The following is a 19,630-nucleotide window of genomic DNA, read 5'->3' on the forward strand; positions in this document are numbered from 1 at the left end:
GTAAGGCCGTTGGCATAATATATTGAATACGTTAGGAAAAAATAGCGACGTGGAATGCTTCAAAATGTCTTTTAGCGACCGAAAGATATGTCCGTTTATCACACACATTTTGATACTTACAAAATACATTAATTTAAGCTTAAATGTGCTGCTTCCATTTTCAAATTTTCCTGGCATTTTAACTTGGTTCACGGGGGCAGTGTGTCACATGAGTTGTTGGGGTGGCTGCAGTGTCACCACAAATAAACTATTGTTTGAAATCTGAATTACTATCTTGGATTTTTGAATTCCCGCAATTTTTAACCTAGGATAGGTGTGTTGTGTTAGCATTTGGGAGCTCAAAGTCTGCACGTTATGCGAGGCAGTTCAGCTGGCTTCATGAATGTGGTCTTACCTCTTATAGGGAACAATTTAAAATAAATTTGTATGGCAACTCTTAAATACTGTGTACATGAAGTTTATTTAGTGGAGCACATCAAATGTCCAGGGTAAGAGAGTAGATAGTGGTAGACGTTCAATTCCAAAATGTTACGCTTATAGAATTACTATCAGTGTTGCCAATGATGCCGCAGCCAGGAGACTACTTTCACCAAATATCATCACAATAACTTTGTTAGCATTTTCATCAAGAAAAAGTCTCTAGTAAACTCATTTTTCGGGGCTTTTCATTGTGGAAGGAGGCGAAAGAAGATGATATCGTAGTGTTCAGCATTTTTGGAGACAGTTCCACACCACAACTTCTGAATTTCCTGGCTCCTCGCGTAGTGATCTGTTCCCAGCATTGTCTGTGTTGCAGCCTCCTCCTTACTCTTCTTAGGGTGTTTTATCGCTGTCATCTCATTTCAACATACGTGGGCCTTTTACATTCAACAATGGCTCTGAGCACTATGGGACTTAACTTCTGAGGTCATCAGTCCCCTAGAACTTAGAACTACTTAAACCTAACTAACCTAAGGACATCACACACATCCATGCCCGAGGCAGGATTCGAACATTTTAATACTGACTCGCATGAATGTGGGTGGCTAAGCGTGCTCATTATCTTATTCCATGTTGTACTTGGTGTCTTCAATCTGCGGTATTGATAAAGTAGCACATGGTGTGTGGATAATGTTCTGTAATTTTCTTCCTGCTCCTGGTTCCTTTATAGACTGATTAGTTGTGGGTGCAGATCATGTTTAATAGCATATCTCATTACACCATTCTATTAAAAAAAAAGCGATGTATATCTTTTAACTAGTATGCTATGAAAACAACACATTGAAGCACAGGTGTATTATAGACTTAACTAGTGACTTTTTGATGTAGTCTGTTATAGCAGCTTGTTGCGATATTTAAATGGGGGTTCCTCATTCAATCTGCTGGCACGTAAGCTGAGATAAACTGATACAAGGTTATGATTTCACATGTATAATTAATCTTACAATACCTACAAAAGCGCGTAGGAAATGATTTTTTCCAGCAGGCCAGGCCGAACAGTATTTCAAACAACCCCTCTGTTTTTACATAAGAATTTGAAATTAATAAGGGACAGTCAAATAAAAACCGAACACGCACCACAATGGGAGACCATGGAATGGTTGCATCCAAAAGTAATCACTACCTGTGTTAAGACATTTATCCCACTGGGAGACGAAATCATCAGTTCCTGTTTCGTAGAACGCAGTCGAGTGCTGACGGATCCACAACCACACCCACTCTTGCACTTCGTCGTCAGATTGAAACCGACACGCATGGCTTTCTTCTGGTCGTCAAAGATGTGAACACCATACGATGAAAGATGTATGCTGTACAGAGGATGTTGCACTGTTTCCCAACCAAATCGCTGAATCATAGCGTTCGTCCGATTGGCAGTATAGGGCGGGCGTTATGGTGCAACAGGATGATTCCGTGTGACAGCATTCCTGGGCGTACTGACTTCATGGCGCGTCGCAGTTTCTGTAAAAGTGTCTTTACAGTGCTATGCATTGATTGCGGTTCCACAGTTGAACTCTACGAGCGGAGGACCCCTCAAGTCGAAGGAGGAGGGCATCATGACCTTCCAAAATTTATGTGAACAGCTTTCGATGTCTTTGGCGGGGGAGATGTGGGATGTTTACACTGCTGACTTTGCTGTTTGCTCTCAGGCAGTCGAAATGTCGGACGTAAGCATCCTGTTGCACGATAACGCCCGCTCTCACACTGCCAATCGGTCGGAGGCTACGCTTCAGCGATTTGGTTGTGAAACGCTGCAACTTCCTCCGTACAGTCCTGATCGTTCGCTGTAAGATTTTGCATTTTTGGCGACCTTGCGAAAGACAAGCGTGGACGTCGGTTTTTAGCCGGACGAGGAAGTGCAAGAGTCGGTGCGGTTGTGGATCCATCAGAGGCCAACCGCGTTCTGCGAAACAGGAATTGATCGCTTCGTCTGCCAGGGGGATAGATGTCTTAACGCCAGTAGTGGTTGCTTTTAAATGGAACCATTAAATAGTCTCATCGTGGCGGGTGTTTGGTTTTCATCTGACTACTCATATACGTCGCTCATTAACTCCTTGTACTGTGAGACAACATGTAGCTATCGCTGCTCGTCATAAGTGAACAGCAGCTATACAACTCTCGCCGAGTGTGTCGTCCTATGTTATTTTTGTGCCGTCCGTTTATTAGTATTGTCAACGCAAATAAGATAAAAGTGGATAAAGGTGTAAGAAATGCTTTTACAAAAGATATACACAATACACCACCGACGTACACAGTTGTTAAAACGTAAAATTTAATCAGAAATTTGACATCCTATAAAAATAAGTACAATTATGCGCAAAAAAACTTTATGGCTTAGAGGAGATGGATTTATAACAACCAGATTTCATCCGCAAGGGACAAAAATATACATATTCCTAATTCATTGAATTGAGATAAAACCAGACAACGAAAACTAGCATCTGCTTCATTTTCACTGAACTATACTAGAGGGATATGTCGAGGGAAAAAGACCAAGAGGAAGGCCACGACTGAGGTACATGGATGAAATCGTAAAAGGTGTGGGATTAACACCTATAAAGAAATGAAGAGAAAAGCTGAAAGACGCACAGAATGAAGACAAGCTGCCATTGTAGCTGTTGCAAACCAATCCTTGGATTGACCACTACAGAAGAAGAAGAAGAAGAAGAAGAAGAAGACCCCGAATAAACGCTAACAGACGTATGTGCTGAATTGATCTTCTGGGATAGCTTTAAGAAAAAAATTTCAATTTTTTTCCTGAGAGCTTCCACCTGTCCGTGACTACTCAATTGTTGCACGAAAGCTTCCAGTCGGTCACAGACAGTTTGAGTTTGACGAAATGAGTGCTCTAACGTCTCTGTGGCCGAATGGCTAAATATTGTAGCTGCTTCGAAGGAAACTTGCGGATCTCTTATTTACGGGAACACGCTTTTGGCGACTTCTACTGATAAAACTTTGGACGAGCTTGCTGAAGAACAACTTTTGAACAGGCTCAATAGCTGGTACCCTTGGATGTCAGACGCGTCCATTGTTGGAACAACACAATGATAGATGTAATGCATCACAATAAACTTGAAACAAGATAACTGTAAACTAAAGTGACTCATAATAATATCACACTTAAAACTAAAAAATAATTAAAGCATTTCGTTCAGAAATAGGAATCAATTGTTCCGATGGTTCCGACTCAAAGTGACTTTAAAGAACCAAAACTCGGAAAATGAATTAAGTACTTCTGCTGACATTCAAGAGTAACGCAATGAAAGGCGCTGACCACAAATCTGGCAGAACAATGACAAATAAAAATTATTAGTATTATGTAGCTGAACTGCATTCATGCGCATACAGACAGTATGAAAAATATGGTCATACTATAAAAAATGACAAAATAATTAAGCATTTTTTGTAATGAGGACAAAACTAAATTTGTAACAACAGTCTGTGTAACCGTATTCGAGAACACTGATATGGGATGGGGGTGGCGTCACGGCTAGCGGCGCTAACTACCGACACGGAGATTTAGGGTCTTACTTGCAGCGCACACCGGAAATACTCTATGTGATCAAAAAGCATTCGGACACCTCGCTGAAAATGACTTACAAGTTCCTGGCGCCCCCTATCAGTAATGCTGGAATTCAATATGGTGTTGGCCCATCCTTAGCCTTGATGACAGCTTCCACTCTCGCAGGCATATGTTCAATCAGGCGATGGAAGGTTTCTTGGGGGATTGCAGCCCATTCTTCACGGAGTGCTGCACTGAGGAGAGGTTTCGATGTCGGTCGGTGAGGCCTGGCACGAAGTCGGCGTTCCAAAACATCCCAAAGGTGTTCTAAAGGTTTCAAGTCAGGACTCTGTACAGGCCAGTCCATTACAGGGATGTTATTGTCGTGTAACCACTCCGCCACAGGCCGAGCATTATGAACAGGTGTTCGATCGTGTTAAAGATGCATTCGCCATCCCCGAATTGCTCTTCACCAGTGGGAAGCAAGAAGGTTGCAAGATCCCCTTCGCTTCTAAACTGATACTGTTATTACTCAGCTTAGTCGCGAGTCCGCAGAGGGTGGTGTATGTGACGTACAGTGTAACTGGTCAGCATTTCCACCCGGAATTTGCGAGTGTAAGTCGGACCTTCCTTGATCCGCCTTGGCGGGTCGTGTCGTCGGATTTCCTCCTGCCTGTGCGCGGTGCAGCTCTCGTAAATGTCGTCCCGTGCAGATTCTTCATTGGCGCATAGGATGTCTCTGTCGGTGGAAGCTAATTATCTGAAACTGCTGTCGGTCAACTTTGGGGTATCTATTTACTCGAAATTAATATTCAGAATGCCGTAATATCACTTTTATTCTTATTAGATCAATAATGAAATACTCATGCCATGAACTACTCGTAACCGAGAGCATGGCTACCATCGAACAAGACAGGAAGAGCTCTTAACGCCGACTGCCGACTTTCGCGCGCAGTCCTTAGGCTAGGCGCGCACAGGCGATTTTTCAGTCGGCGCGACTTAACAATCGCTGTCGCGGAAGTACATTGTGGTTCGCACACAGCGACAGGAAAATCGCAACTACTCTCAGTACCAGCGTGGATTTCATCGAAACAGCTTGTTTGGCGGCGCTTTTACTGCGAAGAAGAGCGAGGAAACAGCGCAAATGTCGTTCCTGGGTGCATCCGATTGTAAGTCAAAGACTAGTGAAATGGCAGTTTTAAAAATTACACGAAGAGTTACAAAATCACCCAAATAAATTCTTTCAATACTATCGAATGAGTAAGAATAGTTTTGATACACTGCTTCAGACAGTAGGAACGAATATAACAAAACAAGATACGACATGGAGGAAGTGTATACCACCTGAGGAGCGCTTATCAGTGACTTTGAGATGAGCACACATTATTTCATTCAACAGTTTTTATTGCCCTTTTACATTATTGATTAGATACATCAAGAGAATCTTTTCATACAACAATTGTTGTTGCCATTTTACATTACTGATCAGATACATCAAGAAAATCACTACTGCAAGTCGAAACTGGCGAACTTGTTTCATGAGAAAACTGCAAAACCATGTTGCGCATAGATACCATGCAATTGGAAATAGCTTTCGCTCATTACACTACGAATATCTACTGGGAGCCACTACAATCAGAGAAATTGTGAAGGATACATGTGAGCAGTTGTGGCAATGCCTACAGCCTATTCATACGGCAGAAAAAAACTGAAGATGATTGGAAGATTATTGCCGAACAGTATTTAGACAGAACTGACTTTCCAAATTGAATTGGTGCTGTGGAAGGGAGACATGTGAGACTGAAGAAGCCTGCTGACAGTGGCTCGGAGTTTTATGCTTACAAGAATTATTTTTCGACAATACTTTTGGCCGTAGTGGACGCTGACTATTGTTTCACTGTGGTAGACGTGCGCTCGTACGGAGCCATTGGGGATTCTAATGTGTTCAAGAAATTCAACTTCTATCAAAAACTGAAATCTAATCAGTTAAACATTCCAAATCAAAAATTACAACACGACGAGGAAGGAGAGCCTCAACCTTTTAATTTTGTAGGAGATGAAGCATTTGCACTGTCTAGACATATTCTGCGGCCGTACTCGAAGAAAAACCTGACAATGAAACAGCGTGTTTTTAATTATAGACATTGTCATGCTCGTAGAATGATGTAATGTACTTGGGGATTCTGGCTAACAAATGGAGAATATTTCATCGACCTATGGATGTGGATGTTGGTTTTTCAGACATAATCATAAAAGCATGTTGTATTCTGCATAATTTCGTAAGACGAAATGACGGTGCACGAACTGAGGACGAGTCGTACGAATGCCTTCTACAAGGCTGTGAGCCTGTAGGAATAAGAGCTGATGCATGTGGTATGCAGATAAGGGATTATTTTGCAAACTACTTTGTAATTCCACAAGGATCGGTATCTTGGCAATATGAAAAAATTTAAATTGTTGTAACTGTGATGTCTACACGAATGAATGAAATAAATGAACCATGAAATACCATTGTTAGTCTTTTCTGGTCCAGGCAGTTCAGTCCAGTTCCGAATTAGGCTGCAGCATACTTCTCCCCATAGTTTCTCTTTCAAAGTGCGATCACTGTATTCTTTTAATTTCCTGTTGTAGAGTGCTGGTCGCTTTTCTACTTCTGCAATTAGTCTTTCTGAATCGACACCACAACTTACAATGTCATCCGTAGCGCAACTCCCGTTATCAGACATGCTGCTGGCGCACTGAACTTGTGTACACAGAGCGAGAGCGACTGACAGAAATCGCGTCGCTAGTGCGCGCGGGCCCATGCCAGTGCCTGTGAATCATTCCACACCTGCCACAATCGCGTCGCACGTGAAAAAGGGCCGGTTGCGTCTTTTAAATCGTCGCTACTTTTTTGTCGCACGTGCGCGCGCTCCTATTCGAGCCACCATTTACCGGCGTGATTTGTGGCTTATGAGCAGCCGCTCGACCATGAAATCCATGTTTTCTCACCTCCCGCCAACTGTCATAGTACTTGCAGTGGATTCTGATGCAGTTTGGAATTCCCTCTTCAACTGTCGGCGGTCTCTGTCAGTCAACAGACGGGGTCGATCTGTACGCTTTTGTGCTGTACGTGTCCCTTCATGTTTTCACTTGGCTGTCACTTAGAAAACAGTGAACCTAGGGATGTTTAGTAGTATATGGAAATCTCGCGTACAGACGTATGACAAGTGACACCCAGTCACCTGACCACGTTCGAAGTCTTGAGTTCCGCGGAGCGCCCCATTCTGCTCTCTCGCGATGTCTAATGACTACTGATGTCGCCGATATGGAGTACCTGGCAGCAAAATGCACCTAATATGAAAAACACGTTTTGGGAGGGGGGGGGGAGGTGTCCGGGTACTTTTGCCCACATAGTGTATTTCTGTGGGGGAAAGGTCTGGAACGGCGTCCGTTCACCCTCGCCAAATGACAAGGTGCTTGAATAAAATAACTCGCGAAATTTCTAAGGTGGTGCCAAATTGAAAGTTCTGGAACAGTATGGATAATAGAATGCAGTAATAGTATGCTAAATTTCTGAGGGTTCTTGGTGAGAAGTAAAAATATGCAGAACGACTTCAGATGTATGTATCTAACATCTACTCGGCAACAGTTTTAGTTTACGTTATTTAGTTAACACAATAAACACCACGACGTGGAATAGCGCACCAAATTGGTGCCTTTGATATTGTTGACACATGCATACTGTCAGACAACTTTTTGAGGTCTTCAGTGCGCTGACACGATTTCGATTTGATTTTTATTTGGTTCTGTTAAGTTCTGTACTAAGGTTGTATTGTAATGTAGGAAAAGTCAAAAATACATTATTACAGGGAGAAAGGAGAAGAAAAATAAACAATACTGCGAAGAATGTTCACACACAGGGATAAAAAAAAACTGCTGTATGGCCTTTTCGATTGGCTGTTCTGGACTGTGAAGATTTGCCAATGAATTTCATTAGGTAGAAAAACTGCTGCTGCGAAAAAATAGAAATATTTTGGATTAGTCATCCGAGAAGTATGAGTTACACAAAGGAACGTACGTGAGCAGCCACAGAAAAAGGGGGAAATTATCTTGGCGAATGGAGAAAAATAACAACCTCGGATGTAGAATGGTATATGCGAGGCACACTACAAAAATAATCAAGGGAAGAATAGCTCGCCGAAATGAAGGCGTAAATGGTCATACTGTTACAGTGCACGCCAAACACAGTTTTTGCAAAAGTAGCGGTATTGCAGCACTGCCGCCGAGCCACCAACGTGGGCCCGCAAACAGCTGGGCTCTGCAAGGTCGTGTTGCGCAAGCTGTGGGTCGCCGGGTCTGCTGCCGCAGCTATCAGCGACCTTGGAACCACAGGTACACGACGTCAGATTTCCGTTAACCACTCGTTACACTACGTCATCGCCAAGGCGTTCTTGTACACGTCACTTCCGCCGCATTCTTAATCAGACTCTCAAAGGCTTGGGGTAGGACTACGTGGAGGCACATACGAACGACGCAAATGGAGTTTTCTTAACTGGTCTACAATATATTACATTGATGGTCTTCAAACAAGCGAATTATGTAGCCAGTAAATCTGTTATGAATGTATGATAAATATGTTTCTGATTTTCAGCTCTTGCGATAAAGGGATCTTTATCACTTAGAAGGATCATCGTCACTTGTGATGCCTATTTCCGTTTCACATTTGAATGATAAATAAACCACCTTTTTTCGGAGCTGATTTGCGTACAAGTTGTGTACTGCTCTGCCCCCTTGTATTTCTCGTAATTTACATATAAAACATGCACACGATAAGCACCGAAGTACGCGTCGGAGACTTACGTATTATATTAGATACTGTAAGTTTTCTGAAATACACCAAAGTTCGTTAAAAGCACCAAAGTTCGTTAAACATGGACCTAAGCTACTGATCAGTCTTTAACATAACCTTTATTTTGCATTAACATTTGGTTGCTTCGATAACTCAATTATATTGTCACCTTCCAACTTAATCTACACTTGACACTTCACCACAAATCAGTGTCGCCAAAATTATGATTTTAGGAGGGAGGAGGAGGCAGATTAGTTGCTGAAGAGCAATATGTTTCTCCCGCTTAGACCTGAAAACATTGCAAACACTGAAAACTCTGGTCACGGTTACAATGACAGGTGACTGCTGTATATACTGACTGTGTCAGTAGTTTTGTTTTCAACTTTTTTCCTATTTCCGTTTATTTCCATCACACGACTGTCATTTACTTCTATGAGGTAGTATAACAAGACAAATCGAATCTGAATAGGCAACATTACAAAAGCTGGCATTGAAGAAGAGTTACACCATCTTATTGTGAAAAGCATTTCAACAATACAAAATGGCCTTTGAATAGGGCATTTAGACAGCACAAATTAGTCAGTTTGACATGCGGTGCTTCTCTTGCTTCACAAAGGGTTCTAAGTATATTGGCAGTAAGCAAAATAAACTGAAAAATCAGCCAACCAGTTGCAAAGAAAGGTTTATTATCCCTTGACCATGGTTTCAATATCTGTAAAAATATCTTTTTCTTCAGAAGATATTTTTTACAATTATTGAAACCATAGTCACAAGAGATAATACACCTTTATTTGCAACTGGTTGGCTGATTTTTCAATCTATTCTGAACTACACAGGTGCTGTTTCGCAGCCATGTTTACGATTTTGATCGATAAGCATTTAGTACAAAATGCTTATAAGCAATATCTAAAGAATGAGAATACAACACAATACACTAAATAACATCTATATGACAAAGTGCCACTGAAGACTCCTGCATTGTGCCTGTTATTTGCGAGAAACTTAACATTGATAGGTGTTTCACAATCATAAACAAACCTGAGAGAACACAGCAGTTCTAGAGAACAGAGCAGTTCTGAATCTCCATTTAATCCTACTGATAACCATCTGGGTACTGTAGGCAGAAGCAGGGCAGGTTCTAAGTCCAACTGCCACAAGTCGCCACTTCAGGAGAGCGGGGGGCGCAAGCTGAGAGGGGTGCCAAAATTGTAAGATTTCTATGCAGAATGAGTCACAATTGGTAGAGGCCGCTTGGGACACCAAGCTGAGAGGGGCACCAGGAGCACCAAAGTGCAAACACTTGTATACAGCATGTATCAATTCGTAGAAAAATCTAGCAATGGTGAAGGTGTACAGGGAACAGGGGGAAGGAGGTGGGACTCCAAATTAGAAGTCACTTGTGTAGAAAAGTTTTCTCAAACCAGCCCTGGGCAGAAGAGTCTATCTGATAATTCTTTTCAAAATTATTGTTGTTGTTGTTGTTGTTTTTTGGGGAAGGACACCAAACAGTGAGGGAGGTCATCAGTCTCATCAGATTAGGGAAGGAAGTCGGCCGTGCCCTTTGAAAGTAACCATCCCGGCATTTGCCTGGAGCGATTTAGTGAAATCATGGAAAACCTAAATCAGGATGGCTGGACGCGGGATTGAACCGTCGTCCTCCCGAATGCGAGTCCAGTGTTTAACCACTGCGCCACCTCGCTCGGTAATTCTTTTCAAAGAAATGCGTACATTCTTATATACAAACTGGTGATACAAGAGTGTTTGATACACGAGTTAAAACTTCACGATCAGCCCCATATAATTTATGAAAAAAAACACCACTAAAAACTGCAATTCTTTTTAAGTATTTAATGAAATATTCTGTCAAAAATTTTAACTGGATCATATAATAGATAAGTTACATTTGAAAACTTTTGCCGATGTCATTACTAGCATTCAGTGTTACACTCTGATTCACTGTGTTGTGTTACAATTTCATAGATCTCTAGGATAAATGTTGGTCATTATTATTATTATTACTATTATTATTTACATACCGTAGCATGTCTCCAATACTTGATGAGCTCAAAGATGTCAGTGCTTGGGGCATACAAAAGGAAATCCCTCCATTCATCAAAACTAATGTTGAGGCTTCCATCCTGGTCCATCCTACAGACAAAGGCAGGCACTCATACGAAGTTTCATAGTAACTGTGATAGATAGAGTTATTAAATACTCTTTACAAAAAGAAACCATGCTGTGAAGGATACAATACTGTCGAATCAAATGTGGCTTAAAGATTTCATAAAATGAAACTCAGTTCAGCCTGTTTTGTATGATTAAGAGTTCCACTGTGTTTAATAGCATCCAAAAAAGTATTTTCATATTTTGTAGACTGTCACTCCTTGATGAGTGAGAGCCAATTTTAGACTAATACCGTATGTTTGCCATTTCAATTCATCTGTGAATCCTTTTACCTGGCAAAACATGATTAAATGGTGACATGAAAAATGGTTTTAAAAATTATGAGAGAGAGAGGGGGGGGGAGAGGGAGAGAGAGAGGGGGGGGAGAGGGAGAGAGAGAGGGGGGGGAGGGAGAGAGAGAGGGGGGGGAGAGAGAGGGAGGGAGAGAGAGAGGGGGGGGGGGGGAGAGAGAGAGAGAGAGAGAGAGAGAGAGAGAGAGAGAGAGAGAGAGAGAGAGAGAGACGTATAGCAGGAAAGGAAACTTAACTATGACTTCCTTCTACAGCTTTTTTACCCTGCACAAAATAGTTGATGACTCTACGCTGAGAATAATCTTGACAACTGACGATACAGTACATCTATTTCAGCCTTGTGAATTTTCTCCCCAAGTGATTTATATAATTTCTTTGTCTTTGCATTTACAATGGACATGAATATTCTTTACACTAAGTCTCCAAGGTATTTCAGAAGCTCACAAGTACTTAATAATATTGTCACTCACTAAATCAATTTACTTGCAATTATTATTTTATGTCTTAGTAAATTTCATCTAAACGAGACAAACAAAAACTTACACTTTATTTGGTCACTTTACTGTCTCTAGATATAGTAATTTTAAAGTGTGCACTGACTGATGATTACATCACAAAGTAAAACTAGTGAAGGTAAGCTTGTTTCATTTTTGTTAAGTACTAGAGCAAAATGATACACATATAAATAAGAAGGGTGAAACGCAATGAAAGGGGGAGGAGGTTCTGGTTAGGTGAGAGTAGGCCAAATCTCAAACCTGATCACAGGCCCTGGCATTCCAACTTGAAGCTGAAGTTGGAAAGTTACAGGTCAATCGCCAAATGCCTATAAATAAATTATTTGCAAAGTAACCAAAGCAGCTTCAAATATGAACTATTATAGTTCACAGTGACATTACCTACAAAAATATATACTGCCTGGGGGGGGGGGGGGGGGGATGTAGCACCCAGAAGGAGAGATGACAGAACGAAACTTCACAGATTGAGGGGGTATGCGATGTTACAAAGAACTTGGCAGTACGAGTTCACTTTTCTGTATGATTTTGTACCCCTTCTATTCTGGATGCACACATTAATTCCATTGGGAAGGGTGTCAAAGCTGTTGTGTCCTCTCCCAAGGCAAGCTCATCCACAACTGTGTTAAATGGACTTGATATCCTGATTACTGTCATGACAGAGTGGACATCGGACTTGATCCCTCACATATTCTATCAGGTAAGTATCTGAGGACCATGCTGGTCACAGAGTACCTCAATCAACATCATGCAGAAAAATCATGGAGACACTTGCCACCTGTGGACAAACAATGTCCTGTTGAAAAATGGCACCAGGATAGCAGTGCATTAACGGTAACACTTCAGGATGCAGGATGTCCTTGACATACTGTTGTGCCATAAGAGTTCCCCTCAATCACTACCAGCGGACACCTGAATTCATACCCAATGGCTCCCGAGACCATGATGCCAGTAGTAACACTGCTGTGCATCTCAAACACATTGGAAGAAGGACCTTCCCCAATGCACCAATACACCTACCAATGACGGTCATCTGGACTAGTGTAGAACTGCCACTCATCGTTGAACACAGTGCAGCACCATTGATTACCAGTCCACGCTTTCGGTCACAGCACCATTCCAAAATCAGACATTTGCTTGCGGTGTTAATGGCAGCTTATGCATGGGATGGCAGTTCCAGAGCAGTTAATCTTACCACTGGTGTGAGATGACACACAATGTTGCAGAGTGTCCATTATTTGTTCTTGCATGGAAGACACAGATATGAAGAGGTTATGTGCTTGGTGCACAATATGGCAATCCTATCTTGTGGTGATCAGGCATAGTTGGCTGGAGCCTTAATAACAAGCACACACCTGTAAGTGTGGTTTGAATGCTGTGCTCAATTTATTGAAGACTCTCTTACTTATGAAGAAAAGTATAACTATACCAACAAATGAACCAATATCAAGTGAAAAAAAATGATAAAATTTCACATATAAAAAAAGTGTTATGTTTTTGAACTTCCACTGCTATGAGTGTGAATCCTGAATTCTTCCTGGTCATGCTGACAAAGTATTATGAATTTATTTGTAAAAGTACAGACAGTGGAAATTAAAATGTACTGTGGTGGTGGGGGAAAAATGGAATCTGAAGTACATAGCAAAATGAGAAAAAAGAAAAAAGATCTATGGTCACTTAAAAATGTTAAATGAATTTATATATCTCTGTCCATACTCGGCAAACCACAGTAAAGTGCATGGCAGACAGTGCTTTCTAGAGTATCACATATTAAGGTTTATGCGCATTCCATTCACATATGAAGCAAGAAAAGAATGACAGCTGAAATAGCCCTGTGTGCACTGTAATTTGTCCAATCTTTCTTTTGCACTAGGAAGAGCTCCAGGAAAATGCTGAAAAATGTGAACAGAGAGATCCTTAAGAAAGCCTACTTATTAAATTTGAAGACTTGGTTTTAATTGAGGAATCATGGAATATGCTACAGTCCTCTGCTACAGAACAAGATTACACTAATTACAATGCTCACAGAGGCATTTAAGCAGATGTTCTTCCCATGCTCCATACATGAATGGAAAGAGCAAAAACCTTAATACATGGTCTGATACGAAGTATGTGGACACCACCCTTTGCCTTTATGATGGCTTAACTCTGCTGGGGCCACTTTTAATGACGTGCCTGAATGTCTGTGGAGGAACGGTATCCCATTCGTCCTCAACAGCTGAAACCAGAGAAGGTAGTGTGGTGTTGGATGCTGGGGTCTGGGATGAAAATGTTTTAACTCATCCCCAATGTGTTCCAGTGGGTTCAGGTCCAGACACTGGGCACATCAGTCCATTTCAGGAATGTTGCTGTCTCCAATCCATTGCTTCACACATGCTGTTTGTGACAGGGTGCACTGTCATCCTGAAACTATCAATCATCTCTCTGAACTGTTCCTCTACTGTACACAATGTTGAAAAATGTGTCAATATTTAGTGTTTCCTTAAGAACAATATGGGGACCAATCCTAACCATAAAAAGCACCTCCAAAATATAATACAGTCTCCACACTTCACTGTTGACACTGTACGTGATGGCAAATAGGAACACTTCCATCAGGTTGACACAGAGTATTGCATGATTCATCACTCCTTTCCAGTAATTCATTGTCCAGTGGCATCCTTTACACCATCTTGAATGCCAGTCGGCACTGACTACAGAAACATGTGACTTACGAGGAGCTACTTGACCATTTTACACTATTCTTTTTAACTTCCTATGCACGGTCACTGTGCTAGCTGGCTTCTGGTGGCATTTTTGAGCTGACGAGTGATGCCTTATGGTGATTTCATGTGATTCTTTACAACCACCCTCTGCAATGGTCAAAGGTCCCTGTCCATCAATTCATGATACCTGCCTGGTCTTGGCATTTGTGTGGTTGTTACTTTACATTTCCATTTTACTTCACAATCACTTAACCAACAGTAGACTTGAGAAACTTTGGAAGGGCTGGAACGTCCCCGCTAGAGTTATTCAGGTGACACCCAAAGACTAGTTCATGTTTGAAGTTACTGAGCTCTCCTTACTGACCCATTCTAGTGTTACTGCTTTTCTAGTGACAACACAATACTCCCTGCCTTGTACAGTGGTCAATTCCACATTACATACAGATGTCTGAATACTTTTGATCTTACAGCGTATGTGGTACATTGGGAATTACCCTCTGCCACACGCTTCACTGTGGTTTGCTGAGTATGGGTGTACATGTGGCCCTTTCAGGACTCATTTGACCATTCATGCTGCCCTGCATCATATAATTTCAATAACCATGTTAGGACTGTCTGGTATGTGCCTCTCACAATTGAGCACTATTCTCGGCTGGGCCACAGATTTGTGTTGTAAGCAATTTCCTTTGTAAACTGACTACTTTTTCACAGTCATCTACCAATGAATCAGTCTGCCACCTGCTTTGCCTGTGATGGTGTCTAAGCATCGGTACATTTCATAGCCAGACATTTATTTGACTTGACTGTTTCCAAATTTGACTCACTGACACTGAAGTTTACGAGTCACATTTCTGAACATTTAAAACAAGTTGCCGATCTTCAAATTACCTCAAAAGGTTAATCCGATTGGATCTTTGTACGGCTTTTCAAATAGAATTTCATTGTAGGTAGCTGCATCACTGCAGAAGTTTGGGATTAATATTAATAGTCTGCCAGGCTGTTAACATACAACATAAACATCAAAAGTCTCCATATATTCTCCCAGGCCATACCTGAGGTGATTTCTACACCTGATAACAGTTTTCCATTCAAGATACAGGCTGCATCTTCTCTGCCAATAAATCCTCAGTCCAGTCAAATTTAATTTGACTTTGCATATGGTTGTACTTCTAGTAATAAGCAATAGTATGGTGTGGAGTTTGGAAAAGTTTTAAAGTAGGGAAATATGGCTTTCAGGATGTCTGAGTACAAGTTGTGTTTCACAGGACTGATGCTTTCAGAATCACTACTGTTTGACAAGGTGGTCTTCTGATTGAGATACTCACTTTGTTTCAGTTGAGAATGCCCTCTAAGAGTCTACAACAGGATGGATTGAAATAATATCAGCATTAATATTACGGGTAATATCTGCTACCCTTCTTGTAGATAAGTGTGAGCTGTTATTTCCTCCAACAAATAGGTACAGTTTTTGTTGAGTGATCTATGGTATATCATGGTTACGAAGTGGGCAAATTAGGCTGCTAATTCTGCAGAGGATCTGACAGGAATTCCATTGGGTCCTTGTAACTTTTTCATTTTTAGTGATTTTAGATATTTCTCAGTGCCACTGACACTAGTACTTATATAACTCATCTTTGTAGTGTTGCTACAATTACATTGGGACAGTATTCCTGAATCTCTGTTTATAAAGGAACATTTGAATGTGGAATTAAGTATTCCTACTTCTGCTTTGCTCCCCTCAGTTTCAACTTCTGTGTTAATCCACGAGTTGCTAGACACTAACTTTGGTGCCACTGACAGCCTCAACGTAAGATCAGATTTTCCTTGGGTTCTGAAAGAGGTATTTCAGTAAGATTCTGCTACGGTAGTGGTTGAAGGCTTCACACATTGCTCTTGACAGGCAAATGTGTTTCAGCTGGCATCTATCCCTCTACATTTTGTTTTCTAACCTATTCTGCAGTTGTCAAAGTTTCTTCAGAATTTTCATTACCTGAGACTGTACACAAAAAAAGGTCTCTCACACCATCATCATTTGTAGGTACCAATCTATCCCATGCTTGGCTAACTATTCTTCTCCTCTTACGTCACAGTTCCTCTCCATGCACCTGCCCAGAGCTAAAGCTTTAGAGTTCCTCCTTGAGATATGACACTACTGCCTCTGCCTAGTTTACCATATTCATAAACCTTTTTTCTGTTTTATAACTGGCCTCCTCCATTGTTGCTACAACTGCATCATAATCACTGATCCAGTTTTAATGTGGAAAATTTCAAGGACATCAGGTCTATTTGTTGCTGTTAGGTCTAATATATTTCTATCATTAATGGACTTCTGAACTATCTGTTCTAGACAGTTTTCTGAGAACGTATTTAGTATCATTCCACAGGATACCTTAACAGGCCCACCAATTACAAAAATAATCATCCCACTCGATTGTTAGATGACTGAAGTCTCCTCCAATGATAATGTTATGACTGGGAAACAAATAAACCAGTGAGCTAATGTTGTTACTAATATTTTCAGTTTCATCTTGGGATAGATAGGATGGTCAATAAAAGAATCTGATTATAAATTTATGTTCATCCGTTATACTGAGTCCAAATTAAATGATCTCAACTGCAATTTCAATTTACATCCCTGTCCACATGAATTTCTTGCCTACTAGGACAAATACACTGCCCCAATTTCCCCATTAGCTTTTCTTCTTGATACATCCTCCTGGATATACTCCAAAAATACAACTTCTTTCAATTTTTGCTTTTAGCTAGATGTATAGTACTATGTGAATCCCAGTACTGTTTAGGAGAGTTTAAACCTGGCGTAATGTCTTAATAGCTTCAACAGTTGATCATGAGAATTTCAAGATCCTCTGATGTGGGGACCATTTCTCTGATCTTACACTAATACTTCAGGGTCTCCTTCAGTTATCATTTGAAAAATAAATTAATAAAAAAAAGAAACTGGATTAGAATTAATGATGAAGTGATAAGATCTGGAGCATACGCTCTGACTGGAGGACGGGAAAGGCAATTGGCTGTGCTCTTTCGAAGGAAGCATCCCGGTATTTGTCTTAAACAGTTTAGGGAAGTCAAGACAAATTTAAATATGGATGCCTGTATGGAGATTTGAGTTGTCTTCCTCTGAATATGAGTCTAGTCTCTTACCCAATTTCACCTTGCTCAACGAATTTCCTGGATTGGATAGAGAGATGCCTAATCCAAGAAGCCCTTTCTACTAAAATATAACATACCTCAAAATTTGCTTAGAGAGTAAGAGAAGCATTCAGCAAGTTCTAATATGAAATAACGTAAGTGAGATCATTTAGGGTTGAAATATCTTCACCAGAACCAACTCTTTGCAGTAACACAAGCTTTGCAATTTTTAGTGTGTTTGTAGATCTGTATTTAAAGTTGTGCTGTTGTTCAAGTATGTAACAACCTTCTATTCTACTTCTGACTTATGTATTAAAATTTACCAAAACTGCTGAACTCTGAATGACAGTGCTCAGTGCATAGAACAACAAATAGCATAATGAAGGGTAAAAAAAATTATACGCACGCACGCACTGCCTCACAAAAAAAAGAGGAGCACCCAGAAGACATAGCTGGATCTCAGTGTAACTTTTTATACATACAATCCACTGGAGGGAGGGGGGGGGGGGGGGGGTTGGTATGTTAATGATCAATACCTGTAATTCTCTAGGACAAGTGGAATGGCCATCAGAATGCATTAATGTAGTTTTTGTTTAGTATTTTTACCAAGCCTAGTATTGCACACAAGGGGTGTGAACAGCACGAGGTGCTGCGTAATCAATGAAGGACATGGAGATGTCCCATACTCAAGTGAGACAGTGTTATCAGCTCCTGACAGAGTTTGAAAGGGGCCCTCATTGTGGGCCTCCATTTGGGCTGTGGTTGAATCATGCAATATCCAGATTTATGAGGCATTCAGGTGAAAGTCGCCCAACATTGAACTGCATGGAAACATAAGAACAGGCATACTTGTTTGTCAAGGTTCTAGTCAACCTCTTCTGACCACTACAAGGGGAGATTGCCATGTTTTGCACTAGGCACATCTTAACCCTTTCACAACTCTGCCTACCACTCTACATGTAGGGTATGTTAACACCACAAGACAAAAGGTTGCTTTTGGAGTGCTGTCATCTGCGGGAAGCATGGACTACTGATGAAAGGTACTGCATTGTGTTCAGCGAAGAGTTACAGTTCTGCGTTTCCTGGATGACCTTTGTCTGATAGTATAACGGAGAGAGATCCCATTCTTCCTTTGTTTTGGAGAGACACAGTAATGTTACTACTGGCATCAGGGTGCTGGGTGCCACCGGGTATGACTTCCTGTCATGGCTGGTAGTAATGAGGAACTCTCATGGCACAATGGTTTGTCATGGATACCCTGCATCATTTAGTGTTACCACTAATGTAACAGTAATGTGCTAACATTTTTCAACAGGATACTGCTTGTACCCATATGGCAGGTGCCTCTATGAATTTACTGTGTGATGTTCAAGTAGTCCCGCGGCCAGCGAGGTTCCCGGGTCTGTCTTGGATATAAGGTGTGGGATTAGCTTCGATGCCAACTCTATTGCAGTGCCAGTATCTATGATAAAATGGACCAGTTACTACAGTTGTAGGCCGACTTGTCTCAGAAGAGGATACAATGGCTTTATGACACCCTTCCCAAGTGTCAATGCGCATTATCTAGGCCGGAAGTGGTGTACGGTCACACTGTAAGTGGGCTCATATTGCCAAGTTATCTGTAAATTTGAATATTTTGTGTCACTGAAATAAAATCACACACTCTCACAACCTGTAAAGTTTCAATTTGTTTCCTTTCCTCTTCTGGATGCTTCACATTTTTCTAAAGGCAGTCCAAATTCACATAAAGTGAGGAAAAGAACATAAAAGGACAACGAAAGAATGGTCATTAGAGCTAAACACTCCCTTGGTAGTTAAAAACCAAACAGCTGAAGCAGGAGCACAAGGGTATCACAGAAGAAACCATCCTGGCAGTTGCCTTGAGCGATTTAAGGAAACTTTTCCTGCCGAATACGAGTCTACTGACTTATCACTGCACCACAGCACTCGCTAAAATGCCAAAGAAGAATGAAAAATTA

At 41.1% G+C, this 19,630-nt stretch overlaps 1 protein-coding gene across 1 annotated transcript in view; it reads right to left on the bottom strand.

The window, feature by feature from the left end:
- The window catches only part of LOC124612665 (calcium-binding mitochondrial carrier protein SCaMC-2), a 243,834-nt gene that overhangs the window by 116,734 nt on the left and 107,470 nt on the right, over nucleotides 1–19,630 (bottom strand). Inside the window, exon 4 of the mRNA XM_047140989.1 lies at nucleotides 10,847–10,958. Within this exon, the coding sequence (XP_046996945.1) occupies nucleotides 10,847–10,958 (112 nt within the window). The remainder of the gene's footprint in view (nucleotides 1–10,846; nucleotides 10,959–19,630) is intronic.

This window comes from Schistocerca americana, chromosome 4 (genome assembly GCF_021461395.2).
Source record: "Schistocerca americana isolate TAMUIC-IGC-003095 chromosome 4, iqSchAmer2.1, whole genome shotgun sequence".
Classification (NCBI taxonomy): Eukaryota; Metazoa; Arthropoda; class Insecta; order Orthoptera; family Acrididae; genus Schistocerca; species Schistocerca americana.